Here is a 23,356-nt window from a genome sequence, read left to right as displayed (position 1 = left end):
CATTTCTAGTATTGCTTTAATCTTTTCAGGATTCACCTTGATCCCATGATGATGCACGATGTACCAGTCCCTACAGAGACACCAAAAGCGCACTTAGAGGGATTAAGCTTCAATTGGAACCCGTGCAAGCTTGAGGCCTTCGCCAGCAAGGCCGAGACCGCTGGTCTCGGCTACCCAAAAAATTATATATATAAAATAAAATAAAAAGAAATAAAATAAGAAAAAAAAATGGAAGAAGAGAGAGAGAGATACCTCTTACCTTTTACTCTAAGAATGCTTTCACTCCAATAATGAGAAGGGGACCATGTCCAAATCCCTTTTTATAGAGTTCTTTGAGAGCCATGAGAAGGATGAAGGGACTTTGAGTTGGGAAGCGAACCAATAATTGAGATCATTAATCCCATTTTTTGTAAAACTCTTTTTTGCAGAAGAGTAGAAAAACTTGGAGGACTACTCCTTTAGTTACCCGAACTCCCCACCCTCACAGCTTAAGGAGTTGGGGGGGCAAGTGGTGAGGGGATATTTTACTAAGGGCAAATTTACTATATTACCCTCGAAGATTACAAGTTTGGTGCCGCCACGTGTCTGCCTCAGGAAGCACCACGTGTCCTCCGGATCTTCATCCCATATTTAATTTTGAACGAGATTGATTTGATCAATCGAGATTCTCTCCAATGTCTTTTTCGAAGGTTATCCTAACTCTTCAGAGTAAACTCTACGCCATCTTTAAATAGAGGTTAATTTCTATAGGTATGGACATTTGACTACTGAGTTACTTTCCATTTTGGGTATTTTTTTCTACTGACTTGAGCATCGGAGTTCTCTTAGGGGATTAAAGTCCCTCCCTTACAGGTACTTGCTTCGAGGTAGACTAAGGTGATCGATCCAGTATAATCAATTTCTCACTTTAATAAAAAGTATTTAAGAAAAACGTAATTTTGTAGTTCACTTTTAAACAAATTTACATGTGTTGTGAACAAAATTATTTACTCTTTCATGATTAAGTAAATTTATTTTTGCTGCAGACAATACCCTTCATAAATAATAAAAAATTATGTGATTTTGTATAATTTTTTTTTTTTTTTTTGTTAATGATACACCCAATAGTTAAGGAGCATTTAATATATATTATCTCATATATATTATCTCAGATAATACATATTTATAATACTTACTTTTTAGATATAAATAATTTTTTTCTTGGTTAGTTCTATCTCAATAAATATATACACTTAAAGTTGAATATTTGATGTAATTCATGTAAAATTTTTAATTAACTATTATTTTTTAAATCGTCAAGTCCAATATACTATGTAAAAGTTGGGAGTCGGGGTTAGGTTAGTTGGTAAAAGTTTCTCAAATACACCTACCCCCCTCCATGTTCATATATTCGCAACTTTCGCACCTTACCTTTGACTAGGCATTCTCATACCATCACTCCCGTACATAAAAAGGTGTTGATTTTTGGTTCATATTGTATTTTTGTATTAAAATATATTATACGTGTAAATAAAAAATAAAAATTATGAATGTCTAAAATTTTATTTTTAGATGATTCTGAGAGTTATTTAAAATTTTAAAATATAAATTCTCAATTTGTAACATAACATGCTTAGTGAATTTTAATTTTGGAGTCCATTATCAGATTATGTTATAAGTTATAATTTTATCTTTTTAAAATTTAAATTTAAATTTATTTATGAAAAGAAATTTTATCTGATTGAGGCCCGTCCAACTTCCATCTAACAAGTCAGGCTTTAATTCCCATTCCCATTCCATTTTCAGTTTCTCTATTAGGTATAATAAAATGAAATATTCATTTTAATATTATAGAACTACCTTTTTAAAAGCAATATTGAAAAACTGGATTAATGGGTTGGGTGGAGGATGCTCTAATTAATATTTCAAAATGATTCCATCCATTACCACCACTCAACAACCGCCGCAATATCTCCGCCTATCGTATTTATTTATTTATATCGTAAAAAAGTGGTGACATTTTGAAAAAGAAAAGTCAATTTCATTTTATAAAAATATATATATATATATAAATATAGGGCGCTTTAATTAGACACTATTTTTTTATATTATATTATATACCATGTGATGTGAAGTCTTCGCCGCCGAGGCGAGACCGCTCTATAAAATCAACCCATTCTCTCTGGCCACGCTTCTATTCATAGACGCAGAGACGTTCATAGAGAGAGGGAACGATGTCTCTGCTTTCAGATCTCATCAACCTCAACCTCTCCGAGACCACCGATAAGGTGATAGCCGAGTACATATGGTGAGTTTTTTCTTTTCCTGACCTTTTGGTGCCTTTTTCTGGTCACTGTTTCGGGATTTTCTATGTTTCTTTACTCATAGGTTTGCTTTCTTCCGACTGTCTTCAGTTTTGTATTTGATCCTCCGTTTGTTGTTCCTGGAGGTTTCTATGATGATTTAAGGCTTACCTTTCTCTGGATCGCCGAGTTCTTTGATGTAACATCAACCTTGTGTAAGCTTTTTTATTATTTTTTTCTTCCGACGAGTGTTTGTGGATGTTCGGTATCTGCCCGGAGCGGAACCGGAAACGGAAAAGGAAATGAAGCAGAAGAAGCGAAAAGAATAAGTATTCATCCGAAATCCCCGTTCCTCTTTTAGTGTAGTTGACCACAAAAAGATGAATCCCTTGATAAATCCAAGATCGAAACGTGGCATCCTGAAGTATTGCTCTCGTCCCCATAGCACCTGCCGTTTCAAGTTCCGGTTTATTTTATTATTTTTTTTTTTGTGTGGTAAAAAAAGGCTCATAAGGTTTCAGTACTCATTGGATTTCTTCGTTTTTTTATTTCTATCTTGTGATTACCGATTTCTGTTTACTAGATCTCAACTTTGTGTTTTCCTTCTCGTTTTTTTTTCATACTTATTGCTCTTTGTTCACCTGGTGTTTTTTCTTTCCCGTGATCTGCCACTTGTTTTGAAAATCCCATTTTTGGAATTTGTATCTACTGTTACAGTTGTAAACGGAATCTACTGGCGATAATAGTTTTTCCTCACTACGAATCACTCTTTGAATGAATTGATTTGGAAACTCCATATTCGTTTCCTTATCGTTTTGGATCCTCAGTTCATAATTACCTTTTTCTCTCGTTTACATGGAGATCCAGTTTGATTTGAGTTTCGTGGTGTATATGCGATTGTCTTATTCCCTTAGTTATTCATTGATCGTGTACTTACTTAATTTACTTTCGCAATGATCTTTATTGTGTAGTCTAACTACTGGTAGTTCCTTTTTTTACAAGTTCACCTTCCTTTTTACTGGTGCTGTTTGATTTTGGGAATCTTATACTTCGAAAATCTGTCTTGAAACTGCTTAACAGGATTGGCGGCTCTGGAATGGACGTCAGAAGCAAGGCTAAGGTAATTGCGCATTTCCTTTGCAAAAGAGAAGTTTCTGGTGTTGGGGTTACTATATGTCTCCTAGGTTTGGTTTAGTGTTGTCTCTAATATTTTCTTTTGGTGGTGATATATAGACTCTTCCTGGACCTGTTAGTCATCCTAGCGAGCTTCCCAAGTGGAACTATGACGGATCTAGCACAGGACAAGCTCCTGGGCAAGACAGTGAAGTGATCCTATAGTATGTTAATTCCTTCCCATTTTCTTTTCCTTCCGTCTTCCTTAATTTGCACTTATATGGTCGTATCATGTATCACTCTGCTTGGGGTCTTTGTAAATGTGACGGACTCAACACTTTTCTAATCCATTGTTGTAATGAAACAGCCCTCAAGCAATTTTTAGGGATCCATTTAGGAGGGGCAAAAATATACTGGTAAGTTAGGATTTTTAAGATCTAGTTCATTAGGGTGTGGCGTGGTTTATAATGCCCTGAACAAAATGATAAAAGCATTTATGTTTTGCATTGTTGTCTTAGGTCATGTGTGACACTTACACCCCAGCTGGTGAGCCAATTCCAACAAACAAGCGCTACGCCGCAGCAAAGGTTTTTAGCCACCCTGAGGTTGCTTCCAAAGAGCCCTGGTAATTAATACTTGAAGCCCTTTGAAATGGGCTATAATTTATTCTCATTGTTGGCTGCTTGTCTATTTTTGAGGGTCTGTAATTTACTTGGAGATTTACTTTGTAAAATAGGTATGGTATTGAACAAGAGTACACATTGTTGCAAAAAGATGTTAATTGGCCGATTGGGTGGCCAGTTGGTGGTTATCCGGGACCTCAGGTGACGAACTGATCCTCGTCTGAATATGAAACTTATTCCTTCTTTAGAGTTTTGTATTTGTTTGACTGGTTATGACCCTATTTGGAAGTTTGTTTACCTTTATGCATTATCTGATTAATTTATATGTATATATATATATTTATTTATGTTTTGTTTTATTCCTGGGAAGTCTTTGAATTCCCACATTCTTGGCTACTCTAGTTGAGTATTTAATTTCATTTGTTGCACTCTATTTATGGCCATTTGGAAAAATGACTCCTGTTTTCTTCTCTTAATTTCTGTAGAAGCTCTTATTGTGCACCTTCTCTCTTAATCAAAATTCAATTCGACCTTTGTATTGTATAGTTTAACAATAGCGTATAATATCATCTCAACACAGAATTTAGGTAGTTTATTTTAAGTTTCTTTTTTAACATACATCCATTGCTTCTCACACTTTCAAATTCCTTCCTCTTCTTTTCGTCCCCTTCTATTCAAATAGGTCTGCAAAGTTCTTGTTTCTCCATTTTCTTCCTCGTTTTCTATTATTCTTTTTTACCATGATGAACCTAATGCTTCATGGTTCCCGAACTGCATTTATGTTTGCTATTTTGTGTGAAAATGGTATTTTTATATCCTGTACAGTCTGATTAATATTTCTATTTCTAATTAAATATACATAGTAGTATTTCATTAGAACATTTGTTATTGTGATACAGGGACCCTACTACTGTGGAGTTGGGGCTGACAAATCTTTTGGGCGCGATGTTGTTGACGCACATTACAAGGCCTGCCTTTATGCAGGCATTAACATAAGCGGCATCAACGGTGAAGTGATGCCGGGCCAGGTAAAAATAATATCTGAGATGTGTCCTGTTCTTTTTCTCTAATTTGAGTTGCTTGGCAATGTTGTATTTATTTTAAACTCAAATTTTCTCATATTACAGTGGGAGTTTCAAGTTGGACCATCTGTTGGCATCTCAGCCGGAGATGAATTATGGGTTGCTCGTTACATCCTAGAGGTAATGTACTTTGTTGAAATGCTCACTGCCACTATTACAATTTATATTTAATTTATTTTTTATGTACTACTTGTAAAAGGCTGGTCTAGTGGAGGTTGTCCTAAACTTCTTTTTACTTCTTTGGACAGAGGATCACTGAGATTGCTGGGATTGCCCTTTCCTTTGATCCCAAACCGATTCAGGTTTGATTTACTATAAAATTACGTTCTTTGAGATTATTGGAAAGCTGATCTCAATACTTTGTTAAATACAATGATTTGCATTTTCTTTCTATCCGTATTGCTATTGTCGTTATTCTAGTTTTAGTTCTCACTGGGAAATTTCTGCATGTCAGGGTGATTGGAATGGAGCTGGTGCCCATACAAACTACAGGTACTGTATGACAATGCCGGAGCTAGTTCCAATATTTTTGCTTGCTTGTCTTTTTCCCACACCATCCGTGTCCTAATGAATTTTAATACTGATTTCAGCACGAATTCAATGAGGGGGGATGGAGGTTTTGAGGTCATTAAAAAGGCCATTGAGAAGCTTGGGTTGAAGCACAAGGAGCACATCGCTGCTTACGGTGAAGGCAATGAGCGCCGCCTCACCGGACGACATGAGACTGCTGACATCAACACATTCTTATGGGTAAATGATGTCTTGAATAAGCTTCATGGGATGATATATATTGTGATCGTTGCATCCTTTGTGTATGGTTTTGATTGATCTCTCACCCAAGCTTATATGGAAAATAATTGGTGAATTTATTCGAAACGGTTCCACTGCTAGCTTATTTGCCAGCCTATTTTTAGTTTTTTCGTGTTCTTTTGAAATCAAAGCTACATGTTTTACTGAGTCCAACTTTGATGTTCTTTTTTTTTTTTTTTTGAAAATTTCATGATAGGCCAAAGAGTTTTGTTTCACGATTGCAAGGATTTCGTTACCTTAATGTATTTTTTTATACTGATCTGCTCTTTTTTCATTGCCTTTTCTGGTAAAACAGGGTGTGGCAAACCGAGGTGCATCTATCCGGGTTGGCAGAGACACAGAGAAAGCCGGGAAAGGGTATTTTGAGGATCGTAGGCCTGCTTCGAACATGGACCCGTACACTGTCACCTCCATGATTGCAGAGACCACCATTCTGTGGAAGCCATGAATTTCTATTTAGACACCCCCAATTTGAGATTATGCCTGCTGTTTCATGACGGTTTGGCAAAAAGTTGTATTTCAGAACCATCTCTCCCTCTTATCTATTTCAATTTTAGTAGCTCCCATCTATTTCAATTTTAGTAGCTCCCATCTTTTCATTTCTTTGAAACCAGGCTTTTGCCTTGCAAGTTGGTTTACTTGCCTTCTGCTTTTACCCCCGTGTCTTGAATAAATGTTACCGTCTTATATTAATGACTATATGAAGGGCTTGATTTTCTTGATACCATTTTATTTTATTGTTGATAACACTTCTGGTCGACTTCTCATGATATCTGATTGTGAGTTCTGGTAGCATGATAAGGTTGCTTCATTCTAGTTCAAAAGATAGGAAGCCGTAAAAAAATCTTTACAAAGCATGAGGTGGCCATAAAAAGCCTTGTCCTTGTTGAAATGCTCATGTAAGCACAATCTTTTCAAGGCATCCGGAGAAGCGCATCAGCTTGTTCAGCAGAAGCTGTTTCCTGTTATTTAGGAACATGGGGGCATTCGGATACATGGAATAAAAGGTCTATCAGTATGTCCTGATTATCATATTTAGAGTCTATGTTGTTACCACTTTATCAGTGCGTTGAGTCATTCAGTTTTATAGATTATATTTGAGTGTAGTCTCTGCAAAGAGACTATTTTGATAGGGGTGCGATGTCAGAATTCACATGTGAAAAGATTATTCCATTAATTGACAAAGTGAAGAAAGGATATGTCCATGGAACAATAAAAAAAAAAAAAGAAAGAAAAAGGTAAGGATAAGGTTGCATTGGCCTATGGCCCATTGAGATGAGAGACTAAAGGATTTGATCATAGGCAACAAAATGCAGAAGGATGAATCTTCCATCAATTGTAGTGGAAGAACACTAGACTAGACTAATCCTCCATCACCACCGTCTTAAGCTGCTTTCTTTCTCTAACCCTTTTCTTTTCCTAAAAGTCAAGTCCAAGGCATAATCACTTCTTTTGCATGCCAGGCTAATTTTTATTGTTGATTGCATCTTGCTACAGCAATCCACTGAGGAAAATTCAGTGGTAATGCGTGATTGGTGCAAATAAATATTAAAAATTTATTGAATGCCAATATGATTTGAGTTCCGTCGTTAGCTTTCAGAATCTTCAAATAATTCCAATTGTGAGCCCACATTTAAGAAAGAGAGCCTCCGGAACAAAGAAGTCACAAACAATGCTATGGTATCACCATTATCTTTACTGATTCTACTTCTTGGGCCTTTAAAACGCCAAATAATTCATAAAGCAACCACGAAAAAAAGGGAAAAAAGACAAAAGTTGTGGAATTGGTCACTGCTTGCTGAGCACGATTGGCTGCTTTGTTCACATCACCTATGTCAAGGACTTAAAATAATCTAGGGTGTTTGATTGGACAGTGATTGGAAAAAGTTTATTTTTTATTATTAAAAATTTGATATAAATTTTTCTTTACTTCATTGACATTGTTAAATGCTAAAAAATAATTACTAAAACACTTTAAAATTTATTAAAACACTCAATGAATTTGAGAAGTTACTGTGGGTTTGATTTTATGTGCTACCCACGTAATGTGACAAATGTAATTTACTGACAATTACTATATTTGTGTTGAATGAGTAGGTATTGATCACTAGTTATAATTGATTAAAATTAATTGTTTCTTAAATTATTTTGATGGGTAAACTGAATCTGTCAATTTCCTTTTCTTATTTTATATACATATATATATATATATATATAAATTCTAATCATGATTGTAGATTTATTTATTTGTTAGGTCATGATTATAGATTCAACATGAAGTAACAAGAGTGAATTTGTGACCGGTAAACTTACTAATATTCATAATAGTGTTATGAAAATTGGATGGAACTGATTAAATTGGGAATAAGTTAGAAAATCCGTTTGATTTATGCTGAAAATTGACAATTAATTAATTTTTTTTATAAGAACTGTGGGTCAAATTTTTTGTTTGTTTTTACCTTTTATTTTTAAATATTAAAAAACATAGTAATAATTTTAGAAATTCAAAAAAAGTATATCTCTATTATATAAATACCCGTCTATCATTTTGATAATATATGGATAATTTTTGTTTAATTTTTTTATTTTATTTTCATCATAAATTTATGTTAGTATTATTGTATAAATTTTTTTAATTATAGAATAATTAAAGCCACTTAACACACTTTTAAATCTATGAGGGGTAAATTTTATTTTAAATTTATTAAAAATTAATTTTTAAATTTTGGCTACCGTTTTAGAAATTATTATATTTTTTTTAATTTTGAAACCAATTAGAAAAAGGAATAATGCCAAATTACATTAACATTAAGGGGAAGGCATTTTTTACAAATCATATAAATTATAATAAAAATTTGAGTAAATTACATTAACTTCCCACAAGATTGTTTAGCCTAAATTTACAAGATCATCTCATCTCAGCTACTTTGAGAAAAATTACAATGATTTTTCCTGCTGTTAAAAAATATAAAATTATCATTTTATTCCTCTCTTTCTTTCTATATTCTTTATTTTTTAAATCTTAAATCCTAAAATAAAATATAATTTTTTTTTCAATAAAGGGGGGAAGAAAAGAGAGAGAAAGGGAGGCAGGGAGAGAGAACTTCAAATATTGAAGGGTTTTATTGCATATGGTTCAAGTTAAAGAAAAGGGGGGGCTTTTGTGTAAAAAAAAAACAAAAGAAAATCTAATGATTTCCTTATAAATGACTTACAAATTACAATAAATTCAAGCGTAATTTAACTTCAAATTTAACACTGAACCTTGAAATCTAAGACGTTAAATTTCCAAAAAATCCATTTTAAAGCCAATTAGAGCATAATATTAAGCTCTTGAGTTATCTACCAAAAAATAAAACCCGCGTGAGCTTAATTTAGGTTCCCCTTAGTTTGGTGTCCAGCCTTCATAACCAATAATACCTAATACTTCACTACCATCCAACAAACCTAATCCCTTAACCTCAAAACATGCACCTACCTAGGGCTAAAGGTGCTGATTGATTATTCTCTTGCTTTGTCTAAACAACCTGTAGCCTGTAGGAGCACTTGTTCTCATTATGAACCTAAGCTTAAATGTTTTATTCCCAAATTTAATCACTTGAACAGTGCATAGGATAATGATAGATGTTGGAAAATGGTTGCCCAAATGCAAGGCTTATTTTGTCTATTTATTGAAATTGTGATGGCCAGGACAAAATAGATTTTTCATTGTCCTAGGACCGCTTATTAGAACCCAACCTAACACCCCCCTCCCCCCCACACACATCCAATACTGATAACCATATCAAAATTTGAACACCTAGTCCCTCAAAACATATCGAATCGTCCAATTTACTCGACTGTCAGTACTGTAGTCAATCATATTTTCTGAAGAACTCTGTTTTCCAACTCTTGGGTTTTCTAATCTTTTAGCACCTTAAGAAATCTGTTTTATAACTATTGGGTTTTCTAATCTTTTAGCACCTTAAGGCCATGACTTGTGCTAATTCTGGACATTTCATTTGCACTCATGTTTATCGAGTTTATACACAGTGGTTGCCCTCCTCTCGGCCTAAGTATACAACACAATACGCACTAATAACCAGATTTGTCTTTTTCTTCCACGTCCAATCTTCATCCACAAGGTTTAAGGATTTACTTGCAAACTCTACTCTGTAATCGTGGCTACTCGAACAAGAAACCTATGGCATGCCTTTCCACATGGTAGAATACCATAGCATGCAGTTCCAGCTTACATGTTAAGCTCAAGATACACTAATCAACTGTCACATGTCAAAATGCATCTCAAGACGTAAGCTAATATCAGTTCACTGTTCCTACAAAATCCAGCATTGTAACCACATAGCCATCTATTTACAGAAAAAACCACATAGCCATCTTCAAAGCTTCTTTTCAACCCTTGCCTCTTCAATCTTACGGTAACAACATACAGATTCACCACAAAAGATTCACTCTGATCGTCCAAATTGATGATCAAAATGAAGAGACATAGTTACCCAAGTTGCAAGAGTCTACAGTCCATCTCACTTCTGTACAAACATGTTACTTCTTGACTAGTACCTATAGACAGTAAAAGCTTACCGTGAATCCTATTAATCCTCAAAGATTCTGGTGTTATAACATTGTGCCAAGTGGAAAGCAGTTCCATCACGGATGACGCCATCTATCAGCTCATATTTCTTGTAATTTGCCTTCAGGGTTTCTGATTGTTGGTTTGCAATCTTCTCTTCTATAGCCAGTTGTCGCTGAACAATACATCAAGTAAAGAATTACAAAGTAATTCAACTTCGAAGAAGGGTCCATAGAGAATAAGATGCTCTGAGCATTCTACTTTTGCAAGTAGGAAATCTCCAAGGAAATAAATATAAATGTTATTGTAGACATGTAAATAAATTATTATTTTATTTCTTTTTTTCCATTGAAAAACCTTAATTTCAAGGGAGGATAAAGGATAACTAGAATTTACCTTAAGCATGAATGAAGCTTCAGCAGCATGTTTCCTTGCCAGATCCTTGAGCTTCTTGGCAACCTGGAAATCAGGGTCCTGCTGGTCCAACCACCGGAAAGTAATCTTTCTCCCACGTTTTCTTGGACGATCATCAAACATCTTCGCTTCAGCAGCACGTGCTCGGACAGGTCTTGGCATCCCTGACATCATGAATGGCAAATTAGCCATCCCCAACACAATTTGCTTAACCTGCTTTGAATTCTCCATCTCCACCAAGGCACAATGCACTACATTGCCTGGGTGTGTGTAGTTCGGGATGAAATGAACTTGCTTGACATTTCCAAACTGATTGAGTGCAGTTCTCAAGACAACTTCAGTGACCCGAGGTGAAAGATTGTCCATGTAAACTGTCCGACTCACCCTCTCATGAAATGCTGCAAACTCTGCTTCTGATGAATTCATGATGAAGTAACAAATTCAAATTTCACCTGTAATACAATTCAGAAACAGATGCTGCGCCCAGTTAACAGATTAACCAATTACAGCAACCCATAGCTCATTGACAATGATACAAATGACATAGTCTTCATTCATTGAAAACCATTACACCACCATGCTTATGCATGAAAATTTCTTTGTTGTCATCATGAATCCTAACTTTTTTTGTGAAATTAGAGTTACTAGTCTCTTATTGGGGGATGGATCCAAAGCTGCTGAAGTATCCCCTATGCCTATGGAATTCCAAAATGAAAGGGTTAGTAGCAGACCAAATTAAGTTGTTTCTCCACCATTGTTAAGCCAAAAGATTATTATATATCAAATATCATTGCTCAACAAGACATAATAATTTCCGTCATAAAACCCAAACCTAAAAGGGGGTAACTGTAACATTAGCTGTATTCCACAATTGCCCTGTTCTTTACAGGTAGTGTGAATGCTTGTCTCTCTGTTTCCTTGGTCATGTTTGACTCAAAGAATAAGGAGGCAAGATTGTGCTATAATTTGAAGCCCATATCCCATGGTTGAATTCGCATTTTGGGGCTCTAGACAACAATCCCAAATTTTGGTGCTCTACACAGGACCATTTCATCCCAAGGAGCAGCTGGGATAGCAATCAAAGGGTAAGAGGCATGTGAAGTCCGAACAGTGGCCAAATCCCCTTAAACCCTAGAATACCATCAATCAATCAATCTCCTACTGTATAGTACATTATAAAATGTGATGAAATATAAATTATATTGACACGCGCACACAGTTTCTGTAATCTGCTATAGCGCAATATAACAGCATAATTTTTAATACGAACTATATGTAATGTTATATGTATCAATGTACATTCATATTTGTCTGTCACATAAAACACATTATAATATGCACGTACAAATATAACAGAGTAAATCAGAACTAGTTGCAGAAGCAGGATACAAAACAGATGCAAAAAACTAGAAGAAAGTATATCTGACTTTCTCAATGTCAAAAATATAACTTCCAAGAAAAAAATCAGATAAAACCACAATTGCTAAATCAGTTGAGGGACACTTGCTGCAAGATCTCCAAAGTGACACCAAAACCAAATTATAAGCAATGATAACCATAAATCTTTATCCCACCCAATAGAACAAAAAGAATTAGAAGAAATACTCAAGAAGACACATGCCTCCGCAACGGAAGATCATTCTAGGACATATCAGATAGACTGGTTCTATAGTCGCAAAAAATTCACATTCATATTCTTCTCATATCAAAATTACTAAATGACTGTTCACGGGTGGAAAATCTAAGCAAGATAGTGACATCATCAGATAGTTTTCATATTCACATACTATAATGTTAGCTCTTCTACCCAACTCTTATGCTAATGTGGTTGTAGTTAATCTTGAATCTTGGCCTGATTATGAACCAAAGTTCATGTATTAGAGTGCAGAACTGAAATTACGCAAGTTAAAAAAAAGATATTCTCGCACTAAGGACCTCTAAACCAGACCGTCGATCAAAGCATCAACTATTTGTGGAAATGGGAGGGACATGTGAACTGTAGTGCTCTTGCGACATGGCATTAGAGCCAAGCAGCCACAAGAATAAAAGTAGGGTAAAAGAACCTGAGAATACTACAAAAAAGGACGAGAACCAATAGTGAGGCGGCGTCGACCGGCAACGGCAACAACAATCGACAACTGCGACGGCTAGTTGATGAGGAGCTATTTGATGAACCCTAAACTGTTTGTAACGGTGACCATGAAATTAGGATTATTGGTTGAACCCTAAACCCTTTCTGAGTGTGAGGATGAAATTATGATTGAAATTAGGGAGTGTTTGGTTTGCAGTTTTGATTGCTTATAAGTTGAAATAACAATTTAAACGCTAAACAATTTATTTTATTATATGTTTGTTAAAATTCTAAGAGATGGAGTTTATAAGTTATTTTAACAGTATTTTCAATAAATTACCTCTTAATTTTTTAAAATAAGCCGATGGTAGCTTATTTCGTTCACTAATTAAATTACAAATTTACTCTAAAACAACTCAAATATTTGCACTTCTTCAATCTTTTCCATCTCTCCTCAATTGTTGACTATCATCATTGCCAAGCCAATGCTAGCCCAACTTTATCCCTTGAATCTCTTTCTTCTGCGTCCATTACCATCTTTTGTTGTGTCTATTGCCACCTCTTGAATCTCTATCGTTTCCTGGATCTTCTTCTTTCATCACCCGTTGTTGTCACCTCTATCTCCTCCTCCGTTACTTTCACCGTTATTTCTTTTCATTGTTGTCATTCATCTTTCACTATATATGTATATAACATATATATATTAGCTTTAACATTATATATCTATTTAACATATATATTTAACGTTATATATCTATTATATTAATATATTTAATATTTTTATAAATTAAATTTAAATTATAACATAAAATATTATATTAATATATTTTTTAATAATTATATATAATTTATCAATATCTAATAGTAAAAATTTTATAAGTTGGATATTAATTTATAATTTATTTTTATTAAAAAATAATATTTTATATATTTATTTGTATTATTTAGTAACCTATTCATTTTAATATTTTTATTAATTTTTAATAAATTAGCATTTTTTAAAATTAAATATATAATTATATAAAAAATAATCTAAAAAATATTTATTTAAATATATTATTAATTTAAATGTTTTTCAACTTTTAAATTTTACGCTAGCTTATAAGTCATTAAAAAAAAAACAATAACCTAAATAGCCTCTTAGTTTACCGGATGAACAAAACAGTTAGGGAAATTCTATTTACAACCATCAATTTTGCTCTCCGTAACCTATTTTTAATATTTCTAAAAAATCCTCACATAAAATCTCATATTTACCCTTAATAAATGCTGTATGTTCAACCACTCAGCATTTACTCTTTCAAGCGCGCGTGTACGCAATTTCTCACCCATCGTCGTTACAGCCACTTTATTCACTATATCACCATATCTGAACACTTTTACTCACCCACGCCGCGCAGCCATTGTTATTCAACATACAACAAGCATTACAGAACAACTATTACTCACTCAACACGAAAAATTGCTAAGCACAGTTCAGCTCGTGATAGGCAAGTTAAGCATGGAAGATTATCATAAACAAATGTTTACGGAGTTTTACAAAGAAGATAATAACTATTCATGTTCTGGCGAGAAAGAAGATGATGAAATACATGAGGTATTTGAAAATTTGTTGTATTTCTAAATTTATTTATAAGCAAAAGTTAGGAAACTCTGAAGGATACCCCAAATCCTCGGGGGGAATCAATGTGCCCCGAATCCTTCGATTCGGGGACTCCTTGAGTATCCGAACCGAAGGATTCGGGAACTCGATGATGCCCCGAATCCTTCGGTTCGGGGGAGTCAAGTAACCCCGAATCTAATAATTCGGATATTTCATTACTTTAAATTATTTATATTTTTTATTTACATAATTTTTATTTTTTGTTCATATTTCATCAGTCAGCTGTTGAATCGTTTACCAACAATCAGGTATCATACATTATTAAACTTTTCATTTAGTTATTATGTGAACAATGTTTTTAAATTATTTATGTTTTCTATTTACATAATTTTTTTTCATTTCAACAGTCATTTGATGCTATTGAACCATTTACTACCAATGAGGTATCATACATTTTTATTAAATTTTTATTTCATTATTATTTGAACAATATTTGAATTCTATTTTTTTATCAGTTGTTTAGCAGTAAAGAAGAACTTATTGGATGGGTTAGACAAGTTGGAAAAGAAAATGGAATTGTTATCATGATAAAGGGTTCTGAATGTGGAGGTCCCGGAAGGCCATTTAGAGTTCGTTTTGCTTGCGAAAGAGGTGAAAAATATAGACCATCAAAAAAGAGAGAAAAATCAGGGGAAGAATTAAAACGTAAGTGTACGGGTTCAAAGAAATGTGATTGTCCATTTCAATTAGTTGGCCTCAAAGTTTTAGACGAAAAATGGAAGTTGAAGATTACATGTGGATTTCACAATCATGCACCATCAACTCAACTTGAGAGTCATTCATATGCAGGGCGACTTACAGAAGAAGAGAAAAAAATATTGAATACAATGTCTAATAATCTTGTGAAGCCTAGAAATATTTTGATGGCTATAAAGGTACAGGACCATAGAAACACAACTACTATCAAAACTATATATAATGCACGTCAAAGATATAGACTTATAGAGAAAGGTGGTCGATCACAAATGCAACAGTTGATGAAGAAATTAGGAGAATGTAATTATGTGGAATGGCATAGATGTGAGAGATCAACAGATTGTATTACAGATTTATTTTGGGCTCATCCGATGGCTATAGAGTTATTAAAGGTATTCCCCCATGTTTTAATAATGGATTGTACATACAAAACTAATAGGTACAGATATCCACTGCTTCAGATTGTTGGTGTAACATCAACTGAATTGACTTTTCCTGTTGCATTTGCATTCATGGATCATGAATACGAGGATAACTATACATGGGCAATGGAAAGATTGCAGAGTTTGATGGGATCTAATATATTTTCGAGAGTAGTTGTTACGGACAGAGAATTAGCATTGATAAATACAATACATAAAGTGTTTCCAAATGCTACCACTTTATTGTGCAGGTAGCATATATCAAAAAATGTACTCGCTAATTGTAAGAAGTTCTTCGATAGAAAAGAGACATGGGAGAAGTTTATATTAGGTTGGCAGCTTGTTATGTTTGCCTCAACTGAGAATGAATATGAACGTCGGCTTCATGACTTAACAGTTGAGTATCATATATATGACAATGCACTTGATTATGTGATAAATGCATGGTTGAATAATTATAAGGAAAAGTTTGTTGCAGCGTGGACAAATAAGATAATGCATTTTGGGAATGTTACTACTAACAGGTACTATTTATAAAACTCAGATCTTATATATTTTTACTTATTATTTATATTATAATATACTCAAAAATTACGATATCTGATATATCAATATGATTTTGTTCAAGGGCTGAGAGTGCGCATGCGAAGCTGAAAAGACATCTTGGATCATCTCAAGGTGATTTTGAGTCATCATGGACAATCATCAACTCTCTTATTGAGTTATAGCATACTGAGATCAAAGGATCGTTTGAGAAGAGCTTAACATTGGTGCAACATAATTTCAAACCATAAATTTTCAGAGAATTACGGGGTATTATCTCTAGAAATGCAATGAATATGGTGTTAAAGGAAACACAGATAGCTCAGAAAATTGGGGTGGATAAGATTTCATGTGGATGTGTGATAAGAAGTACACATGGTTTGCCTTGTGCACATGAAATTGCAGAGTTCATCATTCAAGGACGACCAATTCCCTTATCAGTTGTGCATTCTTATTAGAGAAAGTTACATTTGATGCAGACTAGTTGTGATGAAGATATCTCATCTCTACTGATGATTGAGCCAGAGATAGATACCATATATAAGAAGTTTCAATTAGAATCAGAGGCAGGTAAATTGGTATTGAAACAAAAGTTGAGAGAATTAGTTGATCCTGCTACAACTTCATTGATGGCGCCAAGTGTTAAAGTTAAAACAAAAGGTAAGCCATCCTCAAAGAAAAAATATCACTTTGATAATTCTACCAAGCGTGATCCATCTTATTTTGAAATAGTACAGTCTTCTCATGATAATACAACCCCAGTAATACAGAGTTCAAGTAAGATAGGGAAGGAATGTAAGCATTCAAAATCTCGTGTGAATGTGAAATATAGATTGTGAGGTTATGATGATTTTTTTCCACCAAACGTACAATATTTCATACACAATATTGTGAATGTAGATTCTGATGGACATTGTGGGTTTCGTGCCATTGCGGCATTACTTGGCATGAGTGAGCAAAATTGGGGAGATATTCGTCTTAACCTAATTGAAGAGTTACATGTTTTTCGTGCTGAATATTCACAATTATATGGATCTAATATGCGTGTAAATGAGTTAATGCATGCACTCTCTTGCTTTGAGTCTGTTGCACCTCCCAGCACTGGATGACATTACCTGACATGGGACATTTGATCGCTTCAAAGTATAATGTGGTCTTGATCCATTTGTCTAGACTTCAATGTCTTACCTATCTTCCGCTGAGATCAGTACCTCCTCTATCACTACAACACAGAATTATTAGTATTGGTTTTGTGAATGATTGTCATTTTGTTCAGGTATTCTTATTTGTTATTATGTTGTGTATTTGGATTATTATATAGTTATTAGATTGTTATTGATAATACATGTTATTATTATTTTTTAGGTGTTTCTTAAACCAAACTTGCCAATACCTCCTGTTGCACTCAAGTGGCATAGATATCGAGCTGATAGTGCACGAGAATGGGAAACACCATATATAGCTAGAATTGAAGCATTTTTGTCTATGATTAACAAAAATGTGGCAACTAAAGATATTATTGATTTAAGTGATGGTTGACAAAAATATGAATGTAATGTTATTGATTTAAGTGATTGATAAGAAAATTATGTGGTAATTTGTTTATCAAGTTTTATTTTTATAAAATTATAATTGTATTAGTTATAGTTGTTATTGTGTATTAAATATGTGATGTTTTTATAAAATGTGATTTGTATGCAAGTACCATTGATATGTTTCAGTTGCTTTAATTTAGTTTATTTAATTTTTTTGAAATTACATCAAAATTTATATTCATTTTGTTTTAATTTCTTTTCCATTGCTTTAATTTTAACAGAAAATTAAATTAAAACTCTCCCGAACTTCAATATTCGGGGGGAGTCGATATATCCGAATCCTGTGATTCGGGAACCCGCAGCATTCTTAAACCTCTAAGTTCGAGGTCATCCTCAATCACCGAATCTAGAGATTCGGGAGGATTTGTAAATTCCGAACTCGAGGGTTCTGGAAAATTCTCAATCACCGAACTCATAAATTCAAAAGTATTTGAAAATCTCGAAGTTAAGGATTCGGGGCCATCCCCAATCACCGAAGCGAGAGATTCTGGAATTCGAGTAATTCCCGAAGGCTGCACGTCGATACCTCTCTGCCAGCATTTTTAAGTATATTAAATTTATATTTTTTAAGTTACATTATATTAAATTTATATTTCTTTACTTTTAATTTGTTTTGTTCCTTTAATTTTAGTAATTTTAAAAGTTAAATCAACATTTATATTTATAATTTTTTTAGTTGTTTTAATTTGAGTTTTCTTAAATTTTTTTAAAAGTTACATCAAAATTCATATTTTCTTTTGTTTTTTTGTCTTCAACCGCTTAAAATTTAATTTGTTTAGTTAAATATAAAAGAGAAAGAAAAATTAGATAAAATTACATTAAATTAAAACTAACAATAAAATATTATTACAAATCACTTAAATAACTTGATCCATTTTAGAAATACAGCCAATAAAAGTACTAATAAAAATAATTAATTGATTCAATGTTCCATCCTACTCGTGCTTGAATTAGACATACTCATCATGCTTGAATTAGTCTTGCTCATCTTGATTGGGGGGTTGAGAAGTACGAGATGTGGAGGGTCCGGCAGCATCACACGGGGGCGATGGATTGAAGCTTGTAGAAGATGATAGAATACGGTTTACGTGGATACACGTCTCTCTCCATGCATCTGAGGATACGGGTTCAACACTTGACATGGTAAGATTGAGAGCACGTAATGCAACATCATTACGCTGGAAAAAAAAATATATCAATGTTTTTTATTTAAATAAACTATATTCAATAATAACTTAAACATAAACTTAAAATCTTACTGCTTTAGCAAGACTAAGTAGATCTTGGCCACCTCTATCGAACCCTGATCTACGTTCAGGATTTTGTATCAATGCATGAGTAATAAATCCATACCACGGTAAGTATTCATATGTAAAGTGCCACGAAAATTCACAAGGTCTACCACGTCGATGTGGTGGTAATAAATGAATATCCCACCGATTCCAACTATCGTCAATAATGCATAAATTACTCAATATGATGCCGTACCTGCACCCCGCTTAGCTTCAATAGGTGATAATGGAGGTGGAGGAATAGTTTGTACATACCCAAACTGTCGTAATATCCTCTCAGGATGGTATGGTTCGATAATACTTCCACATTTCAAACAACCCGAGAAAAATGTAATCTCTGGTAATGGGTGATGTGCACGAGCCCTCCAATACGGCATCCAAATTACCTGCAAGTGTTTTTTTTAATGTAAACATTAATTTTAGAATATATTAATTAATTTATAAAATCATAACACGAAAATAAAATACCTCGTCTGGTGATAAATCATCAATCTGCTCCCTCACAGATTGTAAAGTATCATTATCACGAACAGGTAACCAACGAAGAGCCCGTGGTTGTTCATAACTATATAACAAATTATATTTATTTCTACTAAATTGAAAATGTTCATATACCCATGCCTGTAAATTTCATATAAATAATTATTAATATATGTTAAATATATGTACATACATAGAGTTATGAAATTAAAATAATTACCTCGAGTAAAGTAAGATATCCACTGATGCTCTTCACCTCTCGTCTACTCGCAATGCCAAGCTGTCTATATAAATATGCTAGGCATGCAGCTCTCCATGCATAACTACCAATCATACTCAAATCATCCAACAATGTCAAATAGGCCACTGGAATTAATGTACCGCTCTTATCTACAAATAAGCTACAGCCTAATAAAAATAACAGATATGCTCTACTGACATGTTGGATTTCTTCGTTGGAAACTGAATCTGGTACATTCATGAATGTTTTTCTTAACCAATCTAACTTTACAAATGGTCCTCTATTTTCTGCTATCTGTTGGGCTGCTATATCTATTGAAATCCCAAGTAAACTAGATAATAAATCACGAGCTTCGTTACCACTCAAATGATAAGGGATAGATACGGGCCTTCCAGTGACTGGAATCTTCAAAATAGATGACACATCATATAATGTTATACTCAGCTCTCCAAATGGTAAATGAAATGTATTCGTCTTTGGCTGCCATCTTTTTGTAAATGCTGACACAATCGTAGGATTTATAAAACGATACATGCAATCTATCAAAGGTGATAAACTAAAGGCCATAACGATATCACGAACACGTTGATTATTTAATGGCCATTCGGGAATTTTTAATCCATGACTTCTACATTTTAATACACCTCTTTCCTGTTAAAATAAAAAAATATAATAAAAAAATACTTAATTATTTCAATTATAATAATAACATTGGTGTAACAAAAAAATAATATAACTTACCTCTCCTGACCATATTGCAAACGCAACGTGATTTTTAAAGCTTTTCAGAATGGATGGATCCTCGAGGCCTCCAGGTAATGGTCCAATAGAAATATCATCGTGATCGGATGGTTGCTCTTGCTGACTAGCCTCAGTAGCATCAGCAGCAATGGCAACAGATGGTGAGGCATGTGGCTCTGAAAGAGATGGATCTACTGGTTCTGATACATCTAGTGGCTCACTAGTACCCTCTACTCTTCTTCCTCTCCTCGATGCAGTGGGATGCTATCGAGAGGAAAAAGCAAGAGCTCGTTCTTCTTCATTTCTTCTGCCGCGTACCATATCTATACAATATAACACACAAATTATTAATATTTTTCTAAAACACAAGATTAATTAAAAAAATTAATTAGGCAAGTTTCAGGGGTTGGGGTTACCCAAACAATAGGTTCGGGGGAACTCGCACCCCCCCGAACATTGTTGTTCGGGGGAAAAATTTTTCCCCAAAGAAAAAGTTTCGGGGGTTGAGGCTCCCCAAAAATTTTTTCCCCGAACATATCTTTTCCCCCAACAAACCCAGTTCGGGGGAAATTTTTTCCCCCGAACACTGAGATTCGAGGGTTCCCCCGAATCTCAAGGTTCGGGGGAACCCATCCCTCAAACGCCCAAGTCTGCCGAATCAAAATGAACAATAAACAATATGAATCAAAATGTTTACCTATTTATGCGATTTGGGGGACTCCAACAGGCTGGATGAGGCAAACAAAGTGGGCGAGGCTAAGTCGGTGGCACTGTCACAGAAGAAGAAGAAGGAGAATGAGGAGGAGAAGAATAGGGTTTGATGCGCGTGGGTGTAGTTTTTGAGGGTTGAGTGTGTGGAAGGTATATTTAGCATGTAAATGGTTGCAAAAAGGAATAAGTGTGGCTGCAAATAGTAAAATTAAATATTTTAGTTAGAATGGTTACAAAGAGCAAATTCTATAGTTGCAAATAGAATTACCCAAACAGTTACGGCGAGGATGTGAAAAATCGTAAATTACCTTTAAACCCTTTAAGATTTACCCTTATTATAGAAAGCATCGTTTAAGTTTTATAAATTAGTTTTCCAACCAGGAGAGAAGTGCATAAAACAAGCACAATTGTAGGTTAAGTTGTTAATATTTATATATATATAAAAGTAGGATAGTTTAGCAAAAAAAAATTTCCTCCAAAACTTATATTAATAATTTGCATTTAGTATTTATTGTATTAATAATTTATATTTAGTAATTTACATTAATAATTTAAAATTTTTAATTATTTTGAAATAATAAGTACTAATTACTGTAAAATTAATAATAAATTTTAAATATTTAATTAATCCATCAATCAATTAAAAATAAATACTATTTATGATGAATATGAATAGATACTTAAAATATTAATTAAGTCATAGAAAATTATCTTATTTTTATATAATATAATAATATATAGTATTTTTATATATATAAAAGTAAGATAGTTTGAAAAAAAAAAAATTTCCACCCAAAACTTGCATTAATAATTTGCATTTAGTACTTATTGCATTTAGTAATTTGCATTAATACCTTAAAATTTTCAATTGTTTAAAAATAATAAGTACTAATTATTATAAAATTAATAATAAATTTTAAATATATGCATTTTTCAATACTAATCATGAATTTTTCAATACATTATTATGTGAATATTAAATATTTAATTAATCCACCAATCAGTCAAAAATAAATATTATTTATGAGGAATATGAATAGACATTTCAAATATTAATTAAATCACAAAAAATTATCTTATCATTATATAATATAATAATATATAATATCTGTATCTTTATGCCCAAAACTTACATTAATAATTTAAATTTTCTAATTGCTTTGAAATAATAAGTATTAATTATTGTAAAATTAATAATGAATTTTAAATACATGAGTTTTTTAATGTTAATATGGGTTTTCTAATACATTATTATGTGAATATTAAATATTTAATTAATCTGTATATCAATAAAAAATAAATATTATTTATGAAAAATATGAATAGACACTTAAAATATTAATTAAGTCACAGAAAATTATCCATTAAATAAAATCTTATTTTTATATATATAAAAGTATGATAGTCTGGCAAAGAGTTTCCCTTCAAAACTTGCATTAATTACTAAAATATTAATTACTATAAAATTAATAATAAATTTTCCAATACATGAGTTTTTCAATACTAATTATGGGTTCATCAATACATTATTTTTGTGTATATTAAATATTTAGTTAATGTACACATAATAAAGTAAGATAGTCTGCAAAAGAAATTTTTCTCCCAAAACTTATATTAATAATAATTAAATTATCTTTATTTTTATATTATTATTATTGTTATTATTATTATTATAAAAATAGGATAGTCTGCAAAAAAAAATTCCCCCAAACTTGCATTAATTATAATTAAATTATTATTACTAAAAGGAGTAATTAATAATTACTATAAAATTAATAATAAAATTTCCAATACATGAGTTTTTTAATACTAATCATGGGTGTAACGGCCCACCTCCAGGAGCCTCCGTGCGCATAAAGGATCCGTGAGAGGGTTATTACTTAAATGATACCAAACAACAACACAACTATAACTCTTAGTAAAATCATAATCTTTTTATCATATAATACCTCATAATCATTTTTACATAACCACTCTCCACTTGGACCCACCTGGGCTTATATATCA

General features: G+C 33.0%; 2 protein-coding genes across 3 annotated transcripts; one reads left to right on the top strand and one right to left on the bottom strand.

The window, feature by feature from the left end:
- Positions 1-2,132: 2,132 nt before the first annotated feature.
- LOC127803817 (glutamine synthetase cytosolic isozyme) lies at positions 2,133-6,637 on the top strand. The gene is made up of 12 exons (XM_052340348.1): positions 2,133-2,287; positions 3,363-3,402; positions 3,516-3,619; positions 3,763-3,811; positions 3,914-4,020; positions 4,132-4,219; positions 4,918-5,046; positions 5,146-5,220; positions 5,349-5,402; positions 5,555-5,592; positions 5,691-5,850; positions 6,206-6,637. Exons 1-12 carry the CDS (start codon positions 2,214-2,216, stop codon positions 6,356-6,358), a joined length of 1,071 nt encoding a protein of 356 aa, XP_052196308.1. The 5' UTR covers positions 2,133-2,213; the 3' UTR covers positions 6,359-6,637.
- Positions 6,638-10,282: 3,645 nt separating this feature from the next.
- On the bottom strand, positions 10,283-13,174 carry LOC127803818 (uncharacterized). Of its 2 annotated transcripts, none has more exons than XM_052340350.1 (3): positions 12,830-13,174; positions 10,877-11,346; positions 10,283-10,655 (listed from the first exon to the last, which is right to left on the bottom strand). In XM_052340350.1, exons 2-3 carry the CDS (start codon positions 11,318-11,320, stop codon positions 10,503-10,505), a joined length of 597 nt encoding a protein of 198 aa, XP_052196310.1. In that variant the 5' UTR covers positions 11,321-11,346; positions 12,830-13,174; the 3' UTR covers positions 10,283-10,502. The 2 variants fall into 2 exon arrangements, with proteins under 2 accessions (XP_052196310.1, XP_052196309.1); XM_052340349.1 differs by having other exon boundaries at positions 12,958-13,174.
- Positions 13,175-23,356: the final 10,182 nt, after the last annotated feature.

The sequence above is a fragment of the Diospyros lotus genome, chromosome 6, assembly GCF_014633365.1.
Source record: "Diospyros lotus cultivar Yz01 chromosome 6, ASM1463336v1, whole genome shotgun sequence".
Classification (NCBI taxonomy): domain Eukaryota; kingdom Viridiplantae; phylum Streptophyta; class Magnoliopsida; order Ericales; family Ebenaceae; genus Diospyros; species Diospyros lotus.
Note: the sequence above shows the minus strand (reverse complement) of the source record. Positions and strands in the feature narration are given on the sequence as shown.